The sequence below is a fragment of the Cucurbita moschata genome, unplaced genomic scaffold (genome assembly GCF_002738365.1).
Source record: "Cucurbita moschata cultivar Rifu unplaced genomic scaffold, Cmos_1.0 Cmo_Scf00086, whole genome shotgun sequence".
NCBI classification, from domain to species: domain Eukaryota; kingdom Viridiplantae; phylum Streptophyta; class Magnoliopsida; order Cucurbitales; family Cucurbitaceae; genus Cucurbita; species Cucurbita moschata.
The window spans coordinates 345,333-368,008 of record NW_019268602.1 but is presented as its reverse complement, the minus strand read 5'-3'; the positions used below and the strand labels follow the sequence as shown (position 1 = coordinate 368,008).

General features: G+C 37.6%; 4 protein-coding genes across 11 annotated transcripts; 1 reads left to right on the top strand and 3 right to left on the bottom strand.

The window, feature by feature from the left end:
* The first annotated feature begins 2,962 nt into the window (after positions 1 to 2,962).
* Positions 2,963 to 6,391, top strand: LOC111439132 (protein IQ-DOMAIN 14-like). Of its 2 annotated transcripts, none has more exons than XM_023076870.1 (6): positions 2,963 to 3,288; positions 3,883 to 3,967; positions 4,147 to 4,791; positions 4,903 to 5,121; positions 5,277 to 5,414; positions 5,509 to 6,389. In XM_023076870.1, exons 2-6 carry the CDS (start codon positions 3,905 to 3,907, stop codon positions 6,202 to 6,204), a joined length of 1,761 nt encoding a protein of 586 aa, XP_022932638.1. In that variant the 5' UTR covers positions 2,963 to 3,288; positions 3,883 to 3,904; the 3' UTR covers positions 6,205 to 6,389. The 2 variants fall into 2 exon arrangements, with proteins under 2 accessions (XP_022932638.1, XP_022932639.1); XM_023076871.1 differs by lacking the exon at positions 2,963 to 3,288 and adding an exon at positions 3,378 to 3,442 and having other exon boundaries at positions 5,509 to 6,391.
* A 4,252-nt stretch (positions 6,392 to 10,643) lies between these two features.
* Positions 10,644 to 12,074, bottom strand: LOC111439082 (stress-associated endoplasmic reticulum protein 2-like). Of its 2 annotated transcripts, XM_023076795.1 has the most exons (3): positions 11,919 to 12,074; positions 11,502 to 11,658; positions 10,648 to 10,927 (listed from the first exon to the last, which is right to left on the bottom strand). In XM_023076795.1, the coding sequence occupies exons 1-3, from the start codon at positions 11,919 to 11,921 to the stop codon at positions 10,881 to 10,883; spliced, it is 207 nt and encodes a 68-aa protein (XP_022932563.1). In that variant the 5' UTR covers positions 11,922 to 12,074; the 3' UTR covers positions 10,648 to 10,880. The 2 variants fall into 2 exon arrangements, with proteins under 2 accessions (XP_022932562.1, XP_022932563.1); XM_023076794.1 differs by lacking the exon at positions 11,919 to 12,074 and having other exon boundaries at positions 10,644 to 10,927; positions 11,502 to 11,700.
* Positions 12,075 to 12,562: 488 nt separating this feature from the next.
* LOC111439116 (histidinol-phosphate aminotransferase, chloroplastic-like) lies at positions 12,563 to 17,148 on the bottom strand. 2 transcript variants are annotated; one of them, XM_023076844.1, is made up of 10 exons: positions 16,934 to 17,148; positions 16,313 to 16,558; positions 15,557 to 15,640; positions 14,985 to 15,139; positions 14,794 to 14,891; positions 14,503 to 14,611; positions 13,940 to 14,097; positions 13,614 to 13,756; positions 12,965 to 13,105; positions 12,563 to 12,821 (listed from the first exon to the last, which is right to left on the bottom strand). In XM_023076844.1, the coding sequence occupies exons 2-10, from the start codon at positions 16,550 to 16,552 to the stop codon at positions 12,690 to 12,692; spliced, it is 1,260 nt and encodes a 419-aa protein (XP_022932612.1). In that variant the 5' UTR covers positions 16,553 to 16,558; positions 16,934 to 17,148; the 3' UTR covers positions 12,563 to 12,689. The 2 variants fall into 2 exon arrangements, 1 of the variants encoding a protein (XP_022932612.1); XR_002709758.1 differs by lacking the exon at positions 12,563 to 12,821 and adding an exon at positions 13,296 to 13,422.
* Positions 17,149 to 17,545: 397 nt separating this feature from the next.
* On the bottom strand, positions 17,546 to 21,988 carry LOC111439115. Of its 5 annotated transcripts, none has more exons than XM_023076842.1 (5): positions 21,495 to 21,988; positions 18,427 to 21,100; positions 18,191 to 18,339; positions 17,918 to 18,049; positions 17,546 to 17,846 (listed from the first exon to the last, which is right to left on the bottom strand). In XM_023076842.1, exon 2 carries the CDS (start codon positions 20,924 to 20,926, stop codon positions 18,560 to 18,562), a length of 2,367 nt encoding a protein of 788 aa, XP_022932610.1. In that variant the 5' UTR covers positions 20,927 to 21,100; positions 21,495 to 21,988; the 3' UTR covers positions 17,546 to 17,846; positions 17,918 to 18,049; positions 18,191 to 18,339; positions 18,427 to 18,559. The 5 variants fall into 5 exon arrangements, with proteins under 5 accessions (XP_022932610.1, XP_022932611.1, XP_022932607.1 ...); XM_023076843.1 differs by having other exon boundaries at positions 18,526 to 21,100; XM_023076839.1 differs by having other exon boundaries at positions 18,191 to 21,162.
* Between the last annotated feature and the right edge of the window lie 688 nt (positions 21,989 to 22,676).

Sequence of the window (22,676 nt, the reverse complement as noted above, 5' to 3'; positions counted from 1 at the left end):
TGATTCATTACAATTTATATGTTTTGTATTTGTGTTCATATTTTGGTTTTGAGCAATAAATTTGCTCTCATTCTAAATTTTTAATGCCAAAAGATTGAATCAGAGACTTTGGGATTTGGGGTTCTCTGCAAAACCTTGGAATTTGCAACAACAGCTTTATTAAATTCTCACCAGATGAAAGAGGCAGGGAGTTGGTAACGATGGAGTTTATCAAATAAGCCATGAAACCAATGAACCCTCGTACTTTTCTAGTTTCTAACCATTTTTTTTTCTGTAAACGTTTGAGTTCGAGATAGATTAACGACTAGTTGATGTGTTGTTTAGTAGATGAATGATTTGCTCGACTCAACCTTGAAAGTTTAGATACTTAAAAGACCTAGAGGCTGTTGGAGAATTCAACTCCTAACACAGCAAGCACTTGAGAAGGCAAGGCTCGATACCCAGAGGCTCATGGGGAATTCAACACCTAGCACAACAAGCACTCTAAAAGGCTCGGCTGAGAGAGGGCCTGAAAATGAGGAAAAATTGATTCAAGCTAAATAACTTCATCAAACAGGTATAGGAGCTTCATGTGTGTTGAAAGTCACCTTATGCATTGAGCGAAGATTTGAACCTTCGACCTTTTGACCAACACTATAATATCTTAATCATTTGAGTTGTATTGCGATTGACCGATAGAATTTGATCTTTTGCATCATATCTATAAAGTAAACCATCAAAACTCTGGTCGTTAAATCCTATAACTAGGGTTTGTCTTTGCATGCCAATCTCTTGTCGAGAAAAACTCGTTAACCGAGGTGAAAATTTGAGACAAGGAAGGAAAAAGAAAGCAAATGGAGGAGAGGAGAGGAAGAGGAGGAGGGTAATAAAAACACCAAGGATAAAAGTAAAAAGTAAAAATTGAAAAAAGTTGGTTGTTGTTATGTACCAAACATATAAGTTATGGGGTGACAGGCTTTGCTATTATTTTGTGTTGACAAAAGGGACATTTTTCTTTTTCTTGGATCCCTTCTATCTTCACTTTTGCAGTCATTACAGAAAAGTAAAAGTCAATAAAGAACCCTCCATGCATGCCCCCTTTTTTTTTCATTTAAAGCGACTCGTATTAATCGGGACTTTGTATTTACTAAATATATGATTGATCGTGTTACATCTTTTACGAGGGACGTTGCTCGAAAGAAAAAATAATTAAAATTTAATTTTGTTGATATGAATTGGTGACCTAACTTACATAGAGATTTTAACAACCATAAGTCTCGAAATGTCAATTTTAGTTGCTCTTCATCATTTATTTAATTTAGGATTAAGAACTTTAATCCAACTACTTCTTCCCTAATCATATTTTACCTTTTCTTTTCGGTTGATGAACCTAATCGTAGGTGTCGATCGTAAGCATCATGTTTAATGTAAGACGCTCGAGTAAAGAAAGAATACATGAATTAACTGTGATCACATTTTAATGAGAGTGATCTTGAAAATATGAAATTATATGGTCGAGAAATGTTTTAAAAAATTGATAGTTATTACCTATACCAACAAGGTGCATATTTATTTTCAGAGATTGATCGTGGAGACTCCAAAGTTTGGCTTAAAAGAATCCAATGTAGGATGACCTCATTGTAAGTGAGAACAAATCATGCTAAAAGGACATGTTTTGGTTTGTCGAGATAGTTTCCACTCGTAGGAGTATTTAAGACAAGCAAATAACGTAGTCATGTTACGTGAAATACCACATCAGTTGGAGAGGAGAACGAAGCATTTCTTGTAAAAATGCGAAAGTCTCTCCTTAGCATACGCGTTTTAAGATAATGAGGCTGACAACAATACGTAAAAGGCAAAAGTGGACAATATCTGCTAGCGGTAGGCTTGTGCTATAACATGTAGTATCAGAGCTAGTCACCGATCAGTATGCCAGCGAGGACGTTGGGCCTCCAAAAAAGATGAATTGTGAGGCTGACGACAATACATAACGGATTAAAGTGGACAATATCTGCTATGTAATGCTTCACAGGTTACTCTATATGTCGAGCCCTTTCTCCTTGTTCCATACCGACGATATGAAGGATTGACGCTCGCCCAAGTTAACAAAAAAATCAACATATCATTAAATTATTGTCTTATGCATACATTTCAACATTTAACCACCGTTAGTTGACCTATTAGTGAAGGGTAAATGTGAAATTTCATATTCACAAGGGTAAAATTAATTTCTCTAACGTTGAGGGTCAATTGAAATAATATCATGGTCAAACAAAAATTTAAGACTGGGTCAAAGGAATATTTATTTTTATTGTCTTAATAATCTTGTTATTATTGCAAATTTAGATATAACTGAAAATAAATTTAAATCTTATTAATTTTTTTCCAATATTTAAAAGTCTGATGTGGATGAAAATATCGAAGTCTCAATTTAAAAAAAAAACGTCAATAAAAATATAAATAAAATATCGAAGTAATAGTTGTTCGGGTTTTCAAATTGAATGGTTTTTTACTAAATTACCCTCGTGATCCAATTATTTGTTTGCCTTTTGTATTAAGCTAAAACCTTGTGGGTCACAAAGAAAGGACAAACTTTTGGAGAAAAGGCAAATGCATGGCTAAGCTTTGATGTCTAATTTAAACTAACTTCCATTTGAATTCATATTATACTTAATGGAAGGAATCCCTCGATTCCTTTTCTCGAGTAATTATGACTTTGAATTTTCTTGAGTATTATGGTAACAGTTCAAGTCCGCTTTAACAAGTATCGTGATAAGTTTCACGCCCTTATAAATAATGTTTTGTTGATCTCTCCAATCAATTTTAGGATCGAATCGTTGAGCACACGGGAACATGTTTGTCTCTTCTCTCCCCCACACCCACTAGAAACGCCAAGTTGGTTCAACAATAAAGAAATAAAAGGCATGGCCTTTTGGCCCTTTTCATTTCCCCATTTCTCTCCCACATCACACTCTTCTTCTTCTTCTTCTTCTTCCAATCCAAAGAAAACATATAAATATTGCAAAAGTTGAAAGGTGGGCAGACACTAAAAGTAGCATTCCAACGAGCAAATACCCCATTTTCAGTCCTCTCCCCCAAAAAAAAGAGAGAGAAAAACAGAGCTTTAGAGAGAGAGAGAGAGAGAGAGTTTTCTTGGAAGAATTCAGCATGTAGCTGAGGAAGAAGCTGGGAACTAGCGGGGGAGAGAAGACCCATATCTCTGATTTTTCTTCTTCCTTTTCCTTTTGCTTGTTGTTTCAGCTTTCTGGAAGGGCGGCTTTTGAAGGTCTTTCACACGGCTGATTTTGGGTACTGTTTTGTTTTTTGGGTTTAACTTTTCTGGGTTTTTTGTGGGTTGTGTTCTTCTTCGATCAACTGTGGTGGGTTTTCTTCTTTTTGAGCACAAATTTGCAGAGGACTTTCGGCTACTGGGTCATTTCTGCTGCTAAACTTTCCCTTTTAGGTCTTTTACTTCCTTGCTTCTGTGTTCTTCTGCTGTTCATCCTTAAATTCTTCAGATTAATCCCTTTCTTCTCCTCTTTCTCTCTTGCAAATTGGGGTTTGGTTGAAATTGTCTTGTTTTATTTAGCTATGCCTTGAATCACTCTGAGATTTTAGCTGTTTTTGGTAGGAATTTTGGGTTCCTATGGCTTCCTGGCCTGGGAGGCTAGGGAATGGATTGAACCATTTTGAGGGTTGGTAGGAATTTGGTCTGTACTTTCTGGGTCGATTTTCAACTTGATACTCATAATTCTTATGAACTGGATTCTCTGGTACCAATTTTGGATCCTATTCTTGTACTTGTGTTCATTGTTCGATGATCGCGACGTCGATTACGTATAAGAAATTCGGTAAAAATGGCTGCAGTTAAGTGCTGAATCTTCCATTTTCATTGTCTTTCAGGGAAACTCTTGATGCAAGTTAGATGGGAAAGAAGGGCAGCTGGTTTTCTGTTCTAAAGAGGTTTTTCACTTGTCATTCAGGAGAGGCAAGTTGTTTCTGAACTTATTTTGACTATCGATGAAATGAACGATGTTATGTTTGTTTATGTAACTCGGTTTGTTTCGATCGTTTATGTCGATGTTGTTGTTTTTGATCTTGAATGTATGAGAATAGAAGGAGAATCTGACCTTTTTTTGTTGTGAACATTGTGGTTTCATGATATAGAAGGATGATAGGAGAAATGAAAGGAAGGGAAATGGGAAAGGAGAGTCTACTTCTTCCTTCATTCCGATCTTTAGAAAGCCGAGCAGTGTCGAGAAAATCTTTAGTGATTTCGAGAGGGAGCAACGAATAGTAGCTTTTCAGCCTCCCACTCCTGAACTACCATCCACACCACCTCATGTACCTCCTCGACCAGCTTCCCCACCGGCCCCTTCCCCTCCTAGAGCTCCTCCTCCTATTGAACCATCTCCCAAGATTTCTCCTCCTCGAGTTGCTTCTCCTCCCCGAGCTTGCTCATCAACAGTTGCCAATCATCACGAGGAAGTCTGCGACGTTCCAATAGTCATCAATGATCACGAAGAAGCCAGAGACATTCCATCGGTTGTCAATCATCACGAGGAAGTCAGCAACATTCCAGCAGTCGTCAATCATCATCGCGAGGAAGTCAGCAACATTCCAGCAGTTGTCAATCATCATCGCGAGGAAGTCAGCGACATTCCAGCGGTCGTCAATCATCATCACAAGGAAGTCAGCAACATTCCAGCAGTCGTCAATCATCATCGCGAGGAAGTCAGCTACGTTCCAGAACCAACAGCGAACCATCTATCTTCGGCTATTAAGATCCAAGCAACCTACAGAGGCTATGTGGTAAGCGTAGTTTTCTTTATAATTGTTTACCTCGATCTGTATTGATTGAAAATCGGCAAGACTGATAATTTCAACTCCGAAATTTGCAAATGAACTGCTATAATGTTGCAGGCAAGGAAAAGCTTTAGAGCATTGAAGTGTCTGGTGCGGCTTCAAGGCATTGTACGAGGGAATAACGTGAGGCGACAGACTCTGAATGCAAAGAAACAGATGCAGCTGTTGGTTCGGGTGCAGTCTCAGATACAATCACGACGGATCGAAATGATAGAAAACCAGAGGCAACTCCAGGATCATCACAATGACAAAGAAGCTCACAGTACCTTCGATGCAGTACGTTTTCTCGTTCCTTTCAATCGTTGCTTCTCTAGTATTATTATGTCGGAAAGAGTTGTCGTTTTAATGGTTCTGCGCTCGGAAAGAGTTATTGTACATTGTTTATCTCAATCTTTGGTCTGTAATACTCATGCTTGTGAACATCTGCATAGTCTGAGGGAGGTAACCATGAAAATTGGGATGAAAGCTCACTAACAAAGGAGGAAAAGGATGCCCGATTGCAGAGGAAGGTCGAAGCCGCCATTAAACGAGAACGAGCGAGGGCATATGCATACTCCCAATCCCACCAGGTATCCCCTGTCGAGTTTCGATTATAATCTACATCAGTTGGTAATATGTAGTTTGGAATATGTATGCTTATTCTCGCTCACTCGAAAATTGCAGAGAACTACTCCAAGGTTTGGGCAAGATGCTCAAATGGGCACTTGCTCCATGGGAGTTCCTAGGTGGTTGAAATGGTTAGAAGGCCAGTTACCTACTGAAGCTCCTCCGAAACATCATCTACCGAGACCTGTAACTCCACAGCTGGAGCAGAAGTCGAGCCCGCGAACTCCATCAAGCAACAACAGACGACCGAGTTTCGGCTTAGATGGTAGGGATACGCCCACACCGAAGTCTACAAAAGCAACACCATTCTCGAATTCAAGGCCTGCTTGGTCTCCGCATTGGTCGAGAACCCCTCCAACAGCAAGGTCAAACGTCTCCAGCGATTCGAGATCACGAGGCAGACGAGTATTATCTCCTTTTGAAATGAGGTTAAAGGATGATGACAGCCTTGTAAGCTGCCCGCCATATATGGCACCGCATTACATGACTCCGACGATTTCAGCCAAAGCGAAAGTACGAGCGCATAGCAACCCAAGGGAGAGGTTTCCAGGTACACCAAGGAGCGAAGCATCAAGCAGGAGGCAGTCGTTTCCGCCAACTCAAGGTGTTGGATCGTTTAGGAACAGAGGTTTGATGTCACCGAGGATGGAGCATGCAGCTTTAGACGACAACCAATCTTTACGATCAGTCGGCTTCAGCATCGCCTCGACACCAACTGGAAATAGAAGGAAACCATTTAACAGATTTGTGTGATTTGATTAACCCCTCTTTGTTCTTGTTCCTGTGTTTCTAATGATGATTGAGTGTATCTATTGTTATATGGTTTTGTGTTGCAGAAATACTGATTTGTAATAAGAAACTCAAGGATTGGAATTGGGATTGGTAATGCCTTTGGCTTTGGCCATATTATGAGTGTAATTTTGGTTCATTTGAACTTCTCTCGATCATTGGGTTTTCTTAATCTAACTCGTACGTGCTTATCTCAATCATTCACATATATAGAAGAGACGCGTCCTCCTATGAGCGACCCATCTTGTATAATTTACATCATTTGGGATTTAGGGTACTATCTCGGTAGTGGTTTATCTTGGAAGCTCAAATCATGAAGACATGACCCTAGTAAATCATTTCTCATTTCGTATACATGCAAAAAAATTCTCCTTAACCATGAGGACACGTCTTTAGTAGAATCTCATAAATGGTGTGAATGTTTGATTAATCCACCACACCTAAATGGTGTGAAAGTTATCTTATTTATAATCAAATAAATTACAAGGATATGGAAATAGTAATAAATGAAAATAACAATAAATGGAAAGATACCTATAGTAATAAGGCAAATGTTAGATATTTGCCTTATAATAAAATATCAAATATAATATATACGGGAAAGTATAATTTATTACTAAATATCCTTAACACCCCACCGCAAGCTAAGCGTCGGATTTAAACGAACGTGAAGCTTGAATCTGAAAAATTCAAAGAGGTTGAGAAACACTTTTCGTGAAGATGTTAACAATCTGGTTCAGAGGAGGCATAGAGAAACACTTTCTTGGCCATCGAAAACTGCAGAGAGATCGCCGCTCAGCGGCGATGCTGCCTTGGCTTCGGTGAGAATATGTCTAACCCATGAAGAGGGATTGTCGCTTAGCGATGATGCTGACTTGGCTCTGGTGAGAATATGTCTAACCCCAAGAAGTAGCAGGGGAAACCTAGAGCAAGGGACAAAGACAATGTTGAAGCTGGAAGAGTCGCCACATTGGGGCGAAGGAGCCAATTTTGGCGAGAAGGGCAGCTGGAAGAGTCGCCACATTGGGGCGAAGGAGCCAATTTTGGCGAGAAGGGCGGCGGCAACTTGGTTGGCGAAGATGCCAGTGCGGCGCCCAGATTCCAAAGGTAAATCTCTGCAGAAGGTCGATGGGCTTATTGAGATTCTGTATATTTTCGAAGAGGAATGCTGATGAAGATCCTAAGATTAGGGTTTTTGTGAAGGATGAAGAAAAATTGGGAAGAAAATGAAAGAGGCTATGTTTGGAAAAGGTGAGGTTGTATGTACAGAGTATGGCGAAGGATGATTTGGAGGTCAAAAAGGTGGAGCCGAAGAATAATCAATCGACTCTGCATGTGACAGCCATGACGACTGCCCCTGCGGCATCAAAGACAACAGTGGTGGTGGAGAAGAACAGTAGAAGATTTCAAAAGCCATTGAAAAGAAAGGATCTAGGTTGCTAAACCAAAATGGCTCTGATACCATGTGAATGTTTGCTGAATCCACCACACCTAAATGGTGTGAAAGTTATCTTATTTATAATCAAATAAATTACAAGGATGAAGGATGAAGGATGAAGGGAAAATTAGAAAGAAAATGGTGAATGTTTGATTAATCCACCACACCTAAATGGTGTGAAAGTTATCTTATTTATAATCAAATAAATTACAAGGATATGGAAATAGTAATAAATGAAAATAACAATAAATGGAAAGATACCTATAGTAATAAGGCAAATGTTAGATATTTGCCTTATAATAAAATATCAAATATAATATATACGGGAAAGTATAATTTATTACTAAATATCCTTAACAGTTTTGTGTTGCAGAAATACTGATTTGTAATAAGAAACTCAAGGATTGGAATTGGGATTGGTAATGCCTTTGGCTTTGGCCATATTATGAGTGTAATTTTGGTTCATTTGAACTTCTCTCGATCATTGGGTTTTCTTAATCTAACTCGTACGTGCTTATCTCAATCATTCACATATATAGAAGAGACGCGTCCTCCTATGAGCGACCCATCTTGTATAATTTACATCATTTGGGATTTAGGGTACTATCTCGGTAGTGGTTTATCTTGGAAGCTCAAATCATGAAGACATGACCCTAGTAAATCATTTCTCATTTCGTATACATGCAAAAAAATTCTCCTTAACCATGAGGACACGTCTTTAGTAGAATCTCATATCATTTGCATGCAAATTCATATCGTTGGAGTATGACTCTATTGTTGAATCACATCATATACATGCAAGGAGTGACCTTGTAGTTGTCAAGGACAATACTAGTAGATCTATATCATATATATATATACAATGAGTGCCTTTGTAACCGTTAAGGCTTGACTTTAGTAGAATCACATCATATACATGCAAGGAGTGGCGATACAACAATTAGGACACGACCCTAGTAGAATCACATCATATACATGCAAGGAGTGGCGATACAACAATTAGGACACGACCCTAGTAGAATCTGGTACAGTCCTTTCATAAAAAGTACTGTTCTTTTCCGTGCCATTAGTAGCTTTACCTTCAAATACAAAGATGTTGGATATCGATGTGTTGTCTATGAAATACCTCCCGATGCATATAAGTCAGGTGAAGCCTCAAGTCTCGAAGATATTAGAGCATACTTCTACTCCAAAAGCTCCTATCACAAAAGAGGTATAGAGAAGGATTGTGCAATCAGAGTCGGTCCAGAAAAGAGATAAGTTAGTTAATTGGGAAGGGGGAAAGTAATGGGAATGTGGGTATTTGTTTGGTTAGGAGAGGGAGGAAAGAGAGTGAGGGAATGGGCATTTTGGAAATGAGTATCTGTTCTTATTCTATCTCTCTCTCAGCTGCATGGGCGGTGAGTGTTGGACGCCATTCTCAGAATATATTCCAAAACACAAAGCCACAAACCCCAACCCCTCCTCCATGCCAATACCATTCGGCATTCCCCACTTGGCTTTTCCCTATAAATTAACATTCTTCTATATCAACTCAATGATATCAATGCGAGCTTGTAATAAGATCAAGAATGGGCGATGACGGAAGAGTGGTGGAGCATGGGAATGAAGAGGGCGGTGTTGTAGCCAAGGATGACTTGCCTGCATACAACACTCAACAAAATAACACACACACTGGTGGTGTGAGGTGTATGGTGTGTGGTGTGGTTTGTGCAGGCAGTCTCCTTGGCTAATATCTCACCCTCTTATCTCTCATGTTCCACCATTATTCCAAGCTTCTTCTCAACCCCTCTGCCTAGCTGCCTATCTTTCTTTCTTACCAAATTCCCACAGGTATTTTGCACATTTCAATCCCTCTGCTAGCTGCACCTTGTTCAGCATTTGCCTTCAAGTATAAATTTTACTTTTGGTTCTCGAAGGTTTGTGCGTTGTTGTGGATGTACTTTTGGTAATAGCTCTATTCCACCGCTAATAGATATTGACTAATTTAATTCCTTGCATATTTAAATGCGTCTACTAAGGAGAGGTTTTCACACCCTTATAAAAAATGTTTCATTCCCTTCTCCAACCGAAGTGGGATCTCATATGGACATACGCATTTGATGTTATCCTTTTTCAAAAGGTACTACTGAAAGACTTTTTTTCAACTTCCAAAGGAATGTTATTACAGCAGATTTGGAAATATTTCTTGCCCATTTTTGTTTCTTACTATATTGTATCAAAACTAGTTTTGTACACAAGACCTTGAAACTCAATCCTATTATGTTGTTTCTCTAGTAAAATTAGAAGTCTCCTCCTATATGCATTGTCACTCTTAGTCCAAGTCCATTTATGATTGGACGATGAAGAAAATGGATTCATATGAGTGTAGGGAAACCATGAAAACTAGAAGAATTAGCCAAAGGTCGTGTAAGTAATAAAAAGTTCAGAAAGAATGAGTTCCATTATGGTGATCAATTACTAATGACAACCTGTGAGAACTGTTGAACTGCACGTAAACTCGCCTGAACACTCATTGATGTAATATATATAATACTATAATTGAAATGTCATCAAATAGCTGGATATCTTAACACCAAATTTACTTATCATCAATAAAAGATCCAAAGAGAAGATTTTTAGATGTTGAGTTGGGTGAAACTAATCACCACTTGAAGACCATCAAGTAAATTTCAGAAAAATGCTGTGGTGAGAGCTCGGCGCCAAAGGGCTGGATGACCAACACAAGGAATCATCACATTTTACTGTATGGCTCGCTTAGTTCAAAGATGCAGGCATGTATTAAGGGCGTCTGCCCATCTCTTGTGGGTCAAAAATTACTTCAAAAAGACCTAATTTTTCATTTTGTGGTGCGTCAGTTTAGACTATGAAAACTACATTGAGAATGAGAGCTTCTCGGGTGTTCAAAAAGTTGTTCCAAACTCACATTCAAAAAGAATTGCACCTTAAGAGTTAAATGAGATCATGAAATGAACAATAAACAATTGGGATAGAATAGCACTTAGATGTGTGCACTGTTATTTAAATTACTTTTATAATAAGTACTTCACAGGATGACCATAAATGGCTTTTACTTTCTCTATACCAACAAGCTTCTCCTCCTAATGGGGTAGCACAGAAAAAACAGAGAGGTATAACAAATCACACAAGAAATTTTAACCTCATTTCCTGCCTTCTGCTACCCCTCAGAACTGAAGATGGGTCAAGCCATTCCTCCACCGGTTGCCGTCCTGATAATCTGAAACAGAGCTGCCCATTTCAAGCAGCGGAACAAAAGATCATTAGCGAAGTATACAATTCATTGATAAAAGTGAAGACGCAGTAGCTTCTGCTGGGAGGAAACCTCATCAGCCATCATCGACAATCATTCAAATTTTCAATATGTTAAACCATTCATGGAAATTGTTCAATTGCCCTCTGTTGAACCAGTAAAATGTCAATAAAACTGAATCCTTGGCAATTTTGGCCTTATTCTACGCCCCCTTCAAAAAGACATCATGAAAATCCGAGCAAAAATGGATGGATTGCTAGCTACCATGATTCCTTCGACCCACAATTACGAACAAACGTTACAGCATATATTCCTGATCTTTCAATTTGGGTCTTCATAAGAATTTGAAGAGCGGACTTAGATATCATGTTATTCTCGGTTAGATTAAAGTAAATTTGATTCTTAAACATATTTTTAGAAACAACCACGCAGAAACTCGAATGGCATGATAAGAAAACCAGAATATGCCAAAATATAAGCACAAGCAGATAAAAGAGAGGAAAGAGGAATTCAACAATCAGAATCTCGAAGAGCGAGCAAGGAAAAACTCACATGATCCAATGACGACAAAAACGAAGAATCCAAGAAGAAGAGGGCCAACGGGGTAGTCCTTTCCCTTCTTCGTAGCAGTCTCGGGCACGGCCCCTCTCTTCAAAATGTTCTTCTCGAACCTCTCAACCTTCCTATCCGCAAAACGCCGTGATGTCGTCTGAAATTTCCATAAAATCAAAATCATAAATCGAAAACGAAAATCACATCAAATCCGGAAACGAAATGCTATTTGAGAGAGGGAGATCTGAGAAGTACTTATTATAAAAGTAATTTAAATAACAGTGCACACATCTAAGTGCTATTCTATCCAAAAATCCAAAAATCAAACCACAGATCAAATCTGCAACACAAAACCCTAGAGGAGAAAAGAATCGAAGGTAAGGAAGAAGAATGGATTAAAGAAGAAAGGAAAATTACCATTTGAGAGAGGGAGATCTGAGAGGAGAAACGAAATGGAGAAGAAAAATGGAGGCGAGTTCTAGAAAACGCGGCGAATTCCTCACATTTATCTATGAACAAATCAGGATTTCATTTGTTTCCTGGCTGTTTTCAGCTCGCAATTTTGAAATTCAACGAGTAGTGATAACACGTATACTAGCATACGTGGCAAACAATAATTGGTTGCTTATACGCCACGTTGACTAGTTCTTGTGTCCGCGTCAAACCATGGGAACCAGAGTTATGGCAACCCGCTATATTCAATATTTGTATTTCAATTGTTTTAAATTCTCAATTTTTCTCTCATATTTTAAATTAATAAATTTCAATTAATCGTGAAATTAAATTTTATTATATCATATTACCAATTTTATTATTATTAAAAAAATTAAATAATGTCCGGTTAAACATAAAATTAAAAATTAAAAATTAAAAACTTACCAACCAGAAATAGACTTAATATTCTTAGTAATAATATTTTAATCAAAATTATAAAATAAACTATACATTTTAACGAAGTTAAATTGCAAAAATTATAGTAAACGATAATTAAAGTATTAATTTTATATTTAATTAATTTATAAAGTACTAACCATAATCTAAACCATCCTTAAGCAATTGAATTGAGTCTCAAACGACCAACTTAGCCCCAAATCAAAGCAAAACCTGGAAGACAGTTATGTTTTACAGACCTCAAATCCTTCCAAATAATTTTAACCAAAGTGACATTAATCTCAAATCCTTGGAACTCTATGATAGGCGTCGAATGCAGTCCATCAAAGCGTCTGTGTGTTCGGGCTTCCCGGCAGTCACACGAACATACCCTTTCAATTCTTTCTTGTCGTAGTGACGAATCATCACTCCCATTTTGGCCAGGTCCTCCTGGCATTGAAATTTAGCAGTCATTTTCAGAATGGCACAAGCAAAAACAGGTGAATGTCGAATTCGATGACATTCAAAACAACACAGATTCTTCGAGCGCAGCAGCGATAAAACGATATAACAAATGAAGACAGTCGTTTTACCTTCAGTTTCTTCGCATCCATTCCTGATGTAACCTCGCAAAGGATGAAATTGGAGTGACTAGGATATGGATTCAAGAATGGCACATCCTTTAGAAGGTTAAAGAGCCTCTCGCGTTCATGTACCAAAGCATTTTTCACCTTCTGCAAGAGATAGATAGAAAGCTCATATTACAAATGGATCGAGCACCAATATAATTTTTCCTTTATTTCTTCACGATTCTTTTATTTGATGATCTTCTAGTTGATTCAAGATCTGGGTGATTCACCCCAATTAACTAGTGCCGAAATAGGCCGAGAATCCGAAATGACGGCACAACACAAGATGCCATACCCCCAAAGGCACCGCTTTGCCATCCACTCTGGTTTCGTCCCAAACTTCTCCTTGATCCATCCTCTTTGATTTAGATTGTGGGGGCATTCGACGCACTTGATGGAGAATAGCCTTTCCGTGGGCTAGGCTAGATGACCTTTAACATTTAGTCGTGGAAAAACTCTATTTTCATCATAGATAGATGGCCACCATAGGACTTGAACCCATTTCCACAAGTATCTTACTTCCCGAATACCACTAAGTCAACCCATAGAGGTTACCAAGTAAACATTGAAGCTAAAAGAATACATCCAACAGGTGTTAATCGAGAAAGTTAACCTCTAAGTAGGAAGGGTTCAGCAATGCTGCACATGCAGCAATTTCAGCAGCAACAGACACATTATATGGTTGCTTCGCTCGCCAAAGATATTCAATGATACTCAAAGGAAATGCTCCATAACCCACACGAAGTCCAGCTAAGCCTGCAGTTTTACAAGCAAAGATCTTGAAGAACTCACATAAATTATAGAACCTACTTGCTAGCTAGTGACCAGGTTGCCAAGAATAGAATTGGATAACACAAGGATCATCAACAAACTGGTAGTGTACAGTTAAACAAGTAAAATGTCCTTAAAATGGTTGAAAAAATGAGGAAGATTATACACCTGCTCTTTTGCTAAAAGTTCGAAGGACAATCAAATTATCATATTTCTTCACCCACTGCATCTTTGATTCAATTGAAGAAAACTCTATATATGCTTCATCTAGGACAACCAGTATGGGGAGCTCAAGAATTTTCAAGAGAACTTCATCACTAATTACACTGTAAACAAGTAAAAGTAAGTCATAGATTAAGAAAATGGAAGAAATATGACTCAATTGAAAGTTTAACACGTTTAAAAATCAATCAAAATGGTCTATCTTTCACATCACGTATAGCAAATTTCACTCCATTCGTAAATTGCAAAGTTTATTCTAGAGGATAGAGAATCTCGTGTCCAGTAAGAACATTGTGGAGCAGAAAATAGCTCCTAGATCTGAAATAAATTATTGGCAAGGATAGCTTTGTAATCTAGAGCATAAGCATGAAAAGAGTACAGTTGATTGTCATATCGTTCTTGAGCAGGTATGATTTGCCGAATCATGTAGCGCATGCTTAATTGTGTAAAAAGCGAGATAGGTCAAAGAGTGCACAAGAACACGGATAAGGATACAGACAAAGAGTTACCTCCCATCTGGGTTATTAGGAGACGTGAGGAATATGCACCTCGGTTTTTCCTTATCAACAGTATCTTTGATGAGATCCACATTCAAGGAAAAATCTGGGTTCCTTGGAACTACAGAGTACCATAGGTAACATATATTACAAAACTGTATGTGAGGAAAGCAACATATGCAGATAAGTAGATTCAAATGCCAGACCATTAAGAGATAAATATGGTGACTTTGATAGCTTAAAAGACTACTCCTTAAAAGGAAGAAATTAAAATAAAAAAGTGATAAATAATTAGATAGCTACCTTTAAGGACAAGAGCACCATTAACAGCAGCATCAAATTCATACATCGTGAAGGTAGGAGGGCAGTCTACAATTTTGTCACCAGGGTCCAACACACATCTACAACAATATTTCAGGAGACGAAGAAAATGTTAGAAGAAGAAAATATTCAAATTTAACTTGTAAACAAGACATAGATGATTCAGTTTTAACCGCATAATCAGATCAATGAGCTCATCTGCACCACATCCCACGAGAATATAGTCAGATTCAAGACCAGAATCTATGGCAAGTGCAGCCCGCAATTGACGACTTTCAGGATCAGGATAGACGTATGGGAATTTCAATGTTCCCAATGCCTCAAGAACCTACTAACAACCCAATATTATTGTTTGCATGATGTAAAACTAATAGTAAACAATAGTTGGCAGGTGCAATGAAGAAAGATAACTTCCCTATGATAAAATTTTATTTTCTTTTATTTTTTGTTTAAATACCAAACTTTCATGGAGAATAAATGAAAGCATACAAGTTCAATATCCCACAAAAAAGTAATAAATAAATAAATAACCAAATTCCTTTAAAAAGAAGCATAAGAGCACTGAATTATTCAAACTTCAACACATTCAAGCTTCTTATCACAAGAGTTCCCACGAAAGGCTCAGTTGATCCCATGAATCGAGCAACTGACTTGGTGATATTTTTATGAAACAGATTTGACAATTTTTCAGTAAACCAAGATTCTCTGTAAAGGGTATCATCATGTAGGCAAGCACCGTACTCACCTCAGGAGGAGGACCATAAGGATTTTCATTTGCATCTAATTTTATAATATCCTCAGGCTTCCTTCCAAGACGCGTTGACAATACCTACAGCCAATGAAATTTTAGAACCATTTTGAAAGCTTATAACATCTGTACTAGTTATAGTATAAATCATCACAGTTTTGTGGGAGTAAACCCTCAAGTCAAGAGAAATTCAAGTCATTATCAGCACAATCAAGTCCAAAGCTGGCAACTATACTTCCACTATGTCATTAAATTTTACCAACGGATTAATTGACAATGCGAAATAAAGAACCTCGACTGAGACATCTAAATCTCATTAATTTATACATCAGCCCTTGACTAGTGCTCTGCAACCACAAGGCAAAGGAGGAGCAGCACCAACATTTTTTTTTATGCCCATAAGTGTCTAAATTACATGCATCCCACTAATCTTTCCACTAATCGTACGGCAAGAATACCTCTACATCATTTGGTTGTCAAGAAACTAAAAGAATTCTAACCTAAGCATGGGGTTACCTCTACTCTTCGTCACATCCCCACGGCATGTTTTATTTAGTCTAACAATTGTAGGGTGGGGATCGAACTATCGAGATTTTGTGATGGGAATAGGTGTCTTATCCATTAAGCTATGCTTGGATTGGAACGCCCAATTGTCACTTGGTCAACTTTGGGTGGTTAGCACCAAGATAATAACGCAAACAAACTAGCTAGCTAGAAAGGGGTAATAACAGGGCAGAGATCAACATGTTGCACCTCAAAAGGGAGAATTGGCTGATAAGGAGACAACTTTCTCAAATGGGGTCGAATGAAAGAGTCACCAGTCAACCTTTGCTGACTCTTAGGGACCTGTTCAACTGGAATTTGAGATGTCATGGAAACAGCCCCCTTCCTTCTACTCGCAACTGAGCAATTGAGACGCAATGCCTCAGGTCCTGGAAGGCTAGCCTTCACTTTAGTCAGACAATAAGTGTTTGAAATATCGATCACACCCATCAATTTCTGCACAAAAATGGCAAAATAAAAATGAAATTCGGATAATTCAAGATTGCGGCATTATGGATAGTAAGCGATAGGACGAATGAGTGTTAAAGAGCGATTATCATAATAGGAGAGTAAGAAACACAACGATCAAAATGGAAATGCAAAGAGGATGAAACAAAACAAAATCATGCGATAACATCGAAGTTGGATAGAAAAATAGGAACAAATAAATAAATTTGATCAGCGCAGAACTGTGAAAATAATATATAATAAAATAGATATGAAAAGAAAGAGGGAATTAGGGGGGAAATTATATATAATATATAATTAATTAACAAGTTTAATGCGTTTTTCAGGTGAGAAGAGAGAAATGGATGGAGATTAGAAGAATACCAGTAGCAATAAGGGCGTAAAAAATCAGTGTAAAACCACTAAGAGGGAGGCTGCAGCAGCACGAACGGAGGGGATAGTACACTGGCGGCGCACGAGCGGAAGAAAGACGACGGAGGCGGCAAAAGGGCAAAAAGAGGCGGCGGCGACGCTGAGCTGCTGAAACAGAGGAGACGGCGCGAAGAAGAAAAAGAAAAAGAAATGACGTGGAGCACCGATAAAAGAGCTAGGGATTTCCACTTTCTTTTATTCATTTTTATTTTTATTATTAAAAAAAAAAGAAAAAAGAAAAAAGTAGGCTGATGTATATTAATTTTGAATAAATATGTTTTAATTTTATCTTTCTTAATAAATTACTTTCGTTAAAAACTTCCCCTTTTTTTTTTATCACAATTGTAATTTTCTTTTCATTTATTATTTTTATTTTTAAAATCAATATGAAAAAATTAAATTTTATAAAATTATAAGAATGAAATTCTGAATTAAATTTTATATTTATATTTGTCTTTACTCGATATAACCACTTTATTATATATATAAATCATTTAAATTTTAGTATTTTACCCTAAATCTCTCAACCATGATCAATCATCAAACTTATGAAGAGCATATTACAAGTCATCCCAAACTCAAATTGCACTTAATTTAACATGAACTTGTATCACTATAGCCTTATGAACATCACCGATATCGAAAAAGCGTATTGAAACAACAACGAGTTCTATAGCCGTGGTAGTTTTGAAGTAAACCCGCGAATTCTAGCGAACTTAGAATTCATGAGTTGAGTAAAGCCAATACATCATGCATCAAGCTTAATCCCATCCCCATCCCTTTCCCCAACTTACTTCACTCGTATCAACAGAGAGAGACTGTAACCATTGTCAAAAGCTTCACTTAAAGCTGCTCAACGGTCTCACTGCATAAATAAAACGTGTTAGGATGGAATGGTCAAAAGTATAAAACAGAGAACTCAAGAAAGCAAAAAACCTGATTCTCATCAAAACAATGCCTCTGGGGTATGTTCAAAATGCATCCTCTTCATTAACTTTAAATGAAACAGGAACCCGAGTCGGGAGAAAGCAGCAAAAAGTCGCTCTAAAAGTGGGAAAAAATTGGTTCCTAATCAGTGGTATTGTCAAAATTATGATCAGCCCAACAATATGAAGACCATTATGTTATGCAATCTTGTGAGAGCTGATAAAGAAACAAGAATAATTTGCTTCAGCAGAAGAAAAGGAGACTTTGGAAGTAATTACTTACCCATGCTTACTTGAGTAGTAGAGGTCGAAAACTGATGACTCTTGAGTATAACAGCTATGGGAGGGAATATATACAGAACTTGCAAAACCGAGGAATGGAGTTCGTTTTAGCGTGTAATATACACGAAGGAGCGGAGCTTCCACGAGCGGCTACAGTGACATAAAAAAATGTATAGATTAACCTTCTAACAGATCTTTAAGTTAAAAGGTATAATAACATCAAAAGGTATGATTTACAAGTACGGATCCCCATCTAACAGATCCTTGGAGGAGGAAAAGAGTAAGTCAGAACGCTAAAGATGTCAACTATGTCCAATCAGCTTCCACAAAGTTTACCAGTCATATCCACGGAGAACAAATAATCCAATGTTCAAGAAACTTGCATTTCATTGGTGTACATCGTCTTACTGGTCAGTTTAAGTTCTAGGACATCTTCCACTACAGGCTTCACTATATCCTCTTTTCTTGCTTCCCTGTGTTTCTTTTCCATCTTTTCATCACTAATATCAACCATCTTGGTGGCAGAACTTTGTAACTTCAAGTCCTCAATCTCTATGAATTCTTCCTTGGGGGTCTCTACGATGTGAAGAAGGTCAACTGGAGTGGCTGCAGGGTCCAGTTCCCTGCAACCTTTGGGAGCATTTGGGGATTCTTGACCTGTAAGCAAATGTGAAGGTACGAGATGAGAAAACCGAAACATCTCATTGTTTGGTATCCTTCTTACATGGTTTGGGTCCAAATGCCGATGAAATACCGCCTTGAAACCAGCCACTTTGATGAGGGGAGTTATGATAACTCCAAGTTCTTCGCTATAATCCTCGAGAACTTCTACCATGTCATACTTGTGTATTACCTCGTCTGATGTCAGTTCATTCCAATCAGGGGACCAATTCCTATAGAGAGCCCAAACATCTCCCTTTCTGGGATATATGCAAATGTCTCCGAATGTGCCTTTTGACCATCTGACCTTGTGAGAAAAAGCATTAATGGAGCTATAAATCTCACACCTCCCAGTTCTAAAACCCCCACACGTTTTTGGAAAACCAGAGCTAACCCAGCTCAGTGCACCCAATTCATAGTCGATTATTGAGTTTAGCCAACGAATCTGCATTTTAAACGGGTTCAAAGATACTACACTATGAATCCAGGCATAACGTCGAGGCATGCCATCATGATCGTCATAAGCAGCCCAGACCTGATTGTCTCTGAAAGAGCTTTCAGTACGGTCTCTATCAAAATTGTGAAAATCCGAATCAGGGACATCAAATAACATTGTTTCTGCATCACTGGAACTTGAATTGCTAGGAAAATCAACCACTGACTGTGATTCCCTCTTTGAATTCAGAAGTTCGATTGATGCGTCATTATTGTGCTTTTCACCACTCACAGGAGATGTTTCTCTCTTCCTATTTACCTTCTCATTCCCGTTTCCCTCTTTGACCATAGCAGTAGTTGACATTGTTGACTTCAATTCACATAACATCTTCCTCATTTCCTTCTTGGCCTTCTCGATTAATAAATTCTGAATTTCACTAAGAGAGACATCCTGAGAGCTCTTGAGTGTGGTATTTTCCTTTATATTACCCTGTGTACAACCAGACAGATTGACCAGCTTAGTCCTTTCCATAGCTTTCAACTGATCGGTTATATTTCTTGCATGGGAGCTAGAAGAAATGTCATCTATACCTCTTCTTCTTTTTACAGCACCAGAGTAGCCTGAAGATGAAGCACCAGGGGCCTTCTTAGACGTATGATGCTTTCTTCGTTCCACTCTTTTGGCAGCTTGTGCCTCCTCACGTTCCCTTTTCACTTTCTCATATGCCTGCTGAACTACAGTTGCAGCTTGAGCAGCAGATGAAGCACCACCCGTTCTTGAGAAGGGACCCCACTGAAAGGTGTTTTGGCTATGTGTAGAGTGATTTGATTCACCTGCTCCCGTGTATGATGATGAGGCTATATTACTCTTCTCTCGACTATATGCAGTTTTACTTCCACTTTGATGATTTGGCTGAGTAAAATCCCATCCATTAGACTTCACACCATTTGAAGGGGGTGGTGGTGTTTCTATAGCAAAAAATGGCTCATGACAGTTTGGGCAAAGAAGATTATGATTTAGATAGATTCTGAGATACTCATACTGCATCTTGCACCGATGGCACACAGTCCAAAAGGTTGTTGGCCTTGGTTTCTGAGATGAAGCTGAAGCATAATCTGGTCGGGATGCACTTTTCTGTCCCTTCATACTCGACGTAGGAGCATTTTTTGTGAAATTGTAAAAACCATTTCTCCCAGATTGTGAAGATGAGTTCCCTCTCGAAGTCGAAACAGTTCTGTTGACTCTACCATTCCTCTTCTGGTCATATACCACTCTTTTCGCTTTATCCGACAGCATACTCCAAGCCTGAGAAATAAGCTTAAAAGCCCCATCAGCTCCAATAGACTTGTTTTTATCAGGGTGAAGAATAAGAGCTAGCTTCCTGTAGTGTTTCCTGACTGTTTCCTCATCAGCTCGTGGATCGACACCAAGCATCGCATACCAATCTACTTCTCCATTGACCTTATTTTCAGCAGAAATATAGACATCGAGTGTAGCTAACATTTGAGAGATACCCTCAAGTCCTGGAAATAAATTTTGTGCCTTCAAAGCAAGTTTTTTAGCCCCCATAATGTCCTTGGCTGTAAATTTCTCCTCGGCTTTCTCTTTCGCCCGTGCAGCCTCATCTTTATTACAATCCATTATTCCTGCCTCTACACACTTGCCTGCTTTGTTTTCTTATTAAAACAGCAGGCCTTTTTGTTTACTATAAAAACTTCAGCAACCACGTATTAGACTCTCTGACTAAACGTTTCCTCATACTTCGAAAGGAAATGTGTTTATATCACTGCCATTGAGCATCAATGGAGAAGCAAACTGCCATAGAAGAAACATTACCTTCAACCTTTGGTTCACTATGTAAAGCACAAAAATATTGTCTGCAAGCCATACACATCGAATTACATAATATAAAAGCATAAAGCTATGATAAAATCATTGGGGTGTGGTGGGGGAGAAACAAAACCAAAAACCACCAAGGAATTGAGAAGAAAATTTGTAACATTTTCATGCCCCTTAACACAGATTGTTACATTAAAATGGTACATACTCAACAAGGAGGCAACAAAACATAATCTAACCACCTAAACACGACAACAAAAAAAAAAAAAAAAGGACAACCTAAAAATATCATAATGCAAACGAAAACACAAAAAATATTCACATTGCATTCATATGGAACAAAACGAAAATCGAGATAAAAGGCCAATACCCTCATTGACGAAGCTCGGCGATGGAATTTCACACCACATATAACGCAACAACGACCAGATATTCCTCCGCGCAACCCTGAAAACGAAGAAAGATCCCTCAATAGAATCTTTGGAAAGAACAACTCGAATCGAATGCTTTTGGAGCGGTTTAAAGCAATCGAAAATCTTTCTTCCTTCCGCCGCGGATCAGAGGCAACCGAAATCGCAGCGGATTCTTCAACAGAAATTGCTCAACTCGCCCCACCGGTCTCTCGGTTACCGATTCTTCTCGGTATCGTCAGTTTGATCGAAATTGATGAGGAATTTGAAGGAGCCTAACAAAATAGTTGTGCATGGGGCAATCGGCATGCCCAAAATGCTGTTCTTCCAAGGCTGTTGATGGGAGGACGGAACATACCTGGACTGTATGAATCGACTGCATCGTTCTTTGATAAAAATAACTTTTTTTCCGCGAGTATATTTCCAATTTGGTCATCAAATTAAAAAAATAGGTTAAATTAATAATAATACACAAACTTTCCAATTTTTTCAATAATATTATTAAGGTTTTTTTAAAAAATATTTTTTTTAAAAAAATATTTATAGTTACTTTTTTTTATGTATGGATACTCTATTTGTTTTAAAAATATTAATTTTGGAAATTTATATATATAAAAAAAATACTCTTACCATGTATTTAAAAAATTACCGTTAATTTTTTAAAAGAAATTAAATAAATAATTATTATCGTAAATATATGTACGTAATTGTCTACCTACGTCTCGTACAAATCTAGTACTTCAATTAGAAAATAAACAAATAAACTTTTTAAATTTTTTTTCTAAAAATACAACAAATTAATGTAAGTTTATCAGAATTTTTTACGAACTTACGTTAACCTTTTGAAAATTAGAGATTAAACTGAAAATATATTCAAAATTCATAGACTAAAAATGTAATTTTAAAAAAAAAACTTTTAGGAGACAGGTAAATAATTTTTTTTAATTTATTTAATTATAAATTATAAATTTATATATAATAATTTAACTTATTCAATTTTTTTATTATATACAAAATTTAAAATTTTGAGAGCTATTAAATATTTTTTTAAAGTTCAAATGCGAAATAAATATAAACTTTATGATTAAATTTAATTTAATCCCATAGTTGACGTTGTTGTTATAATATTAACATCGCGTGTT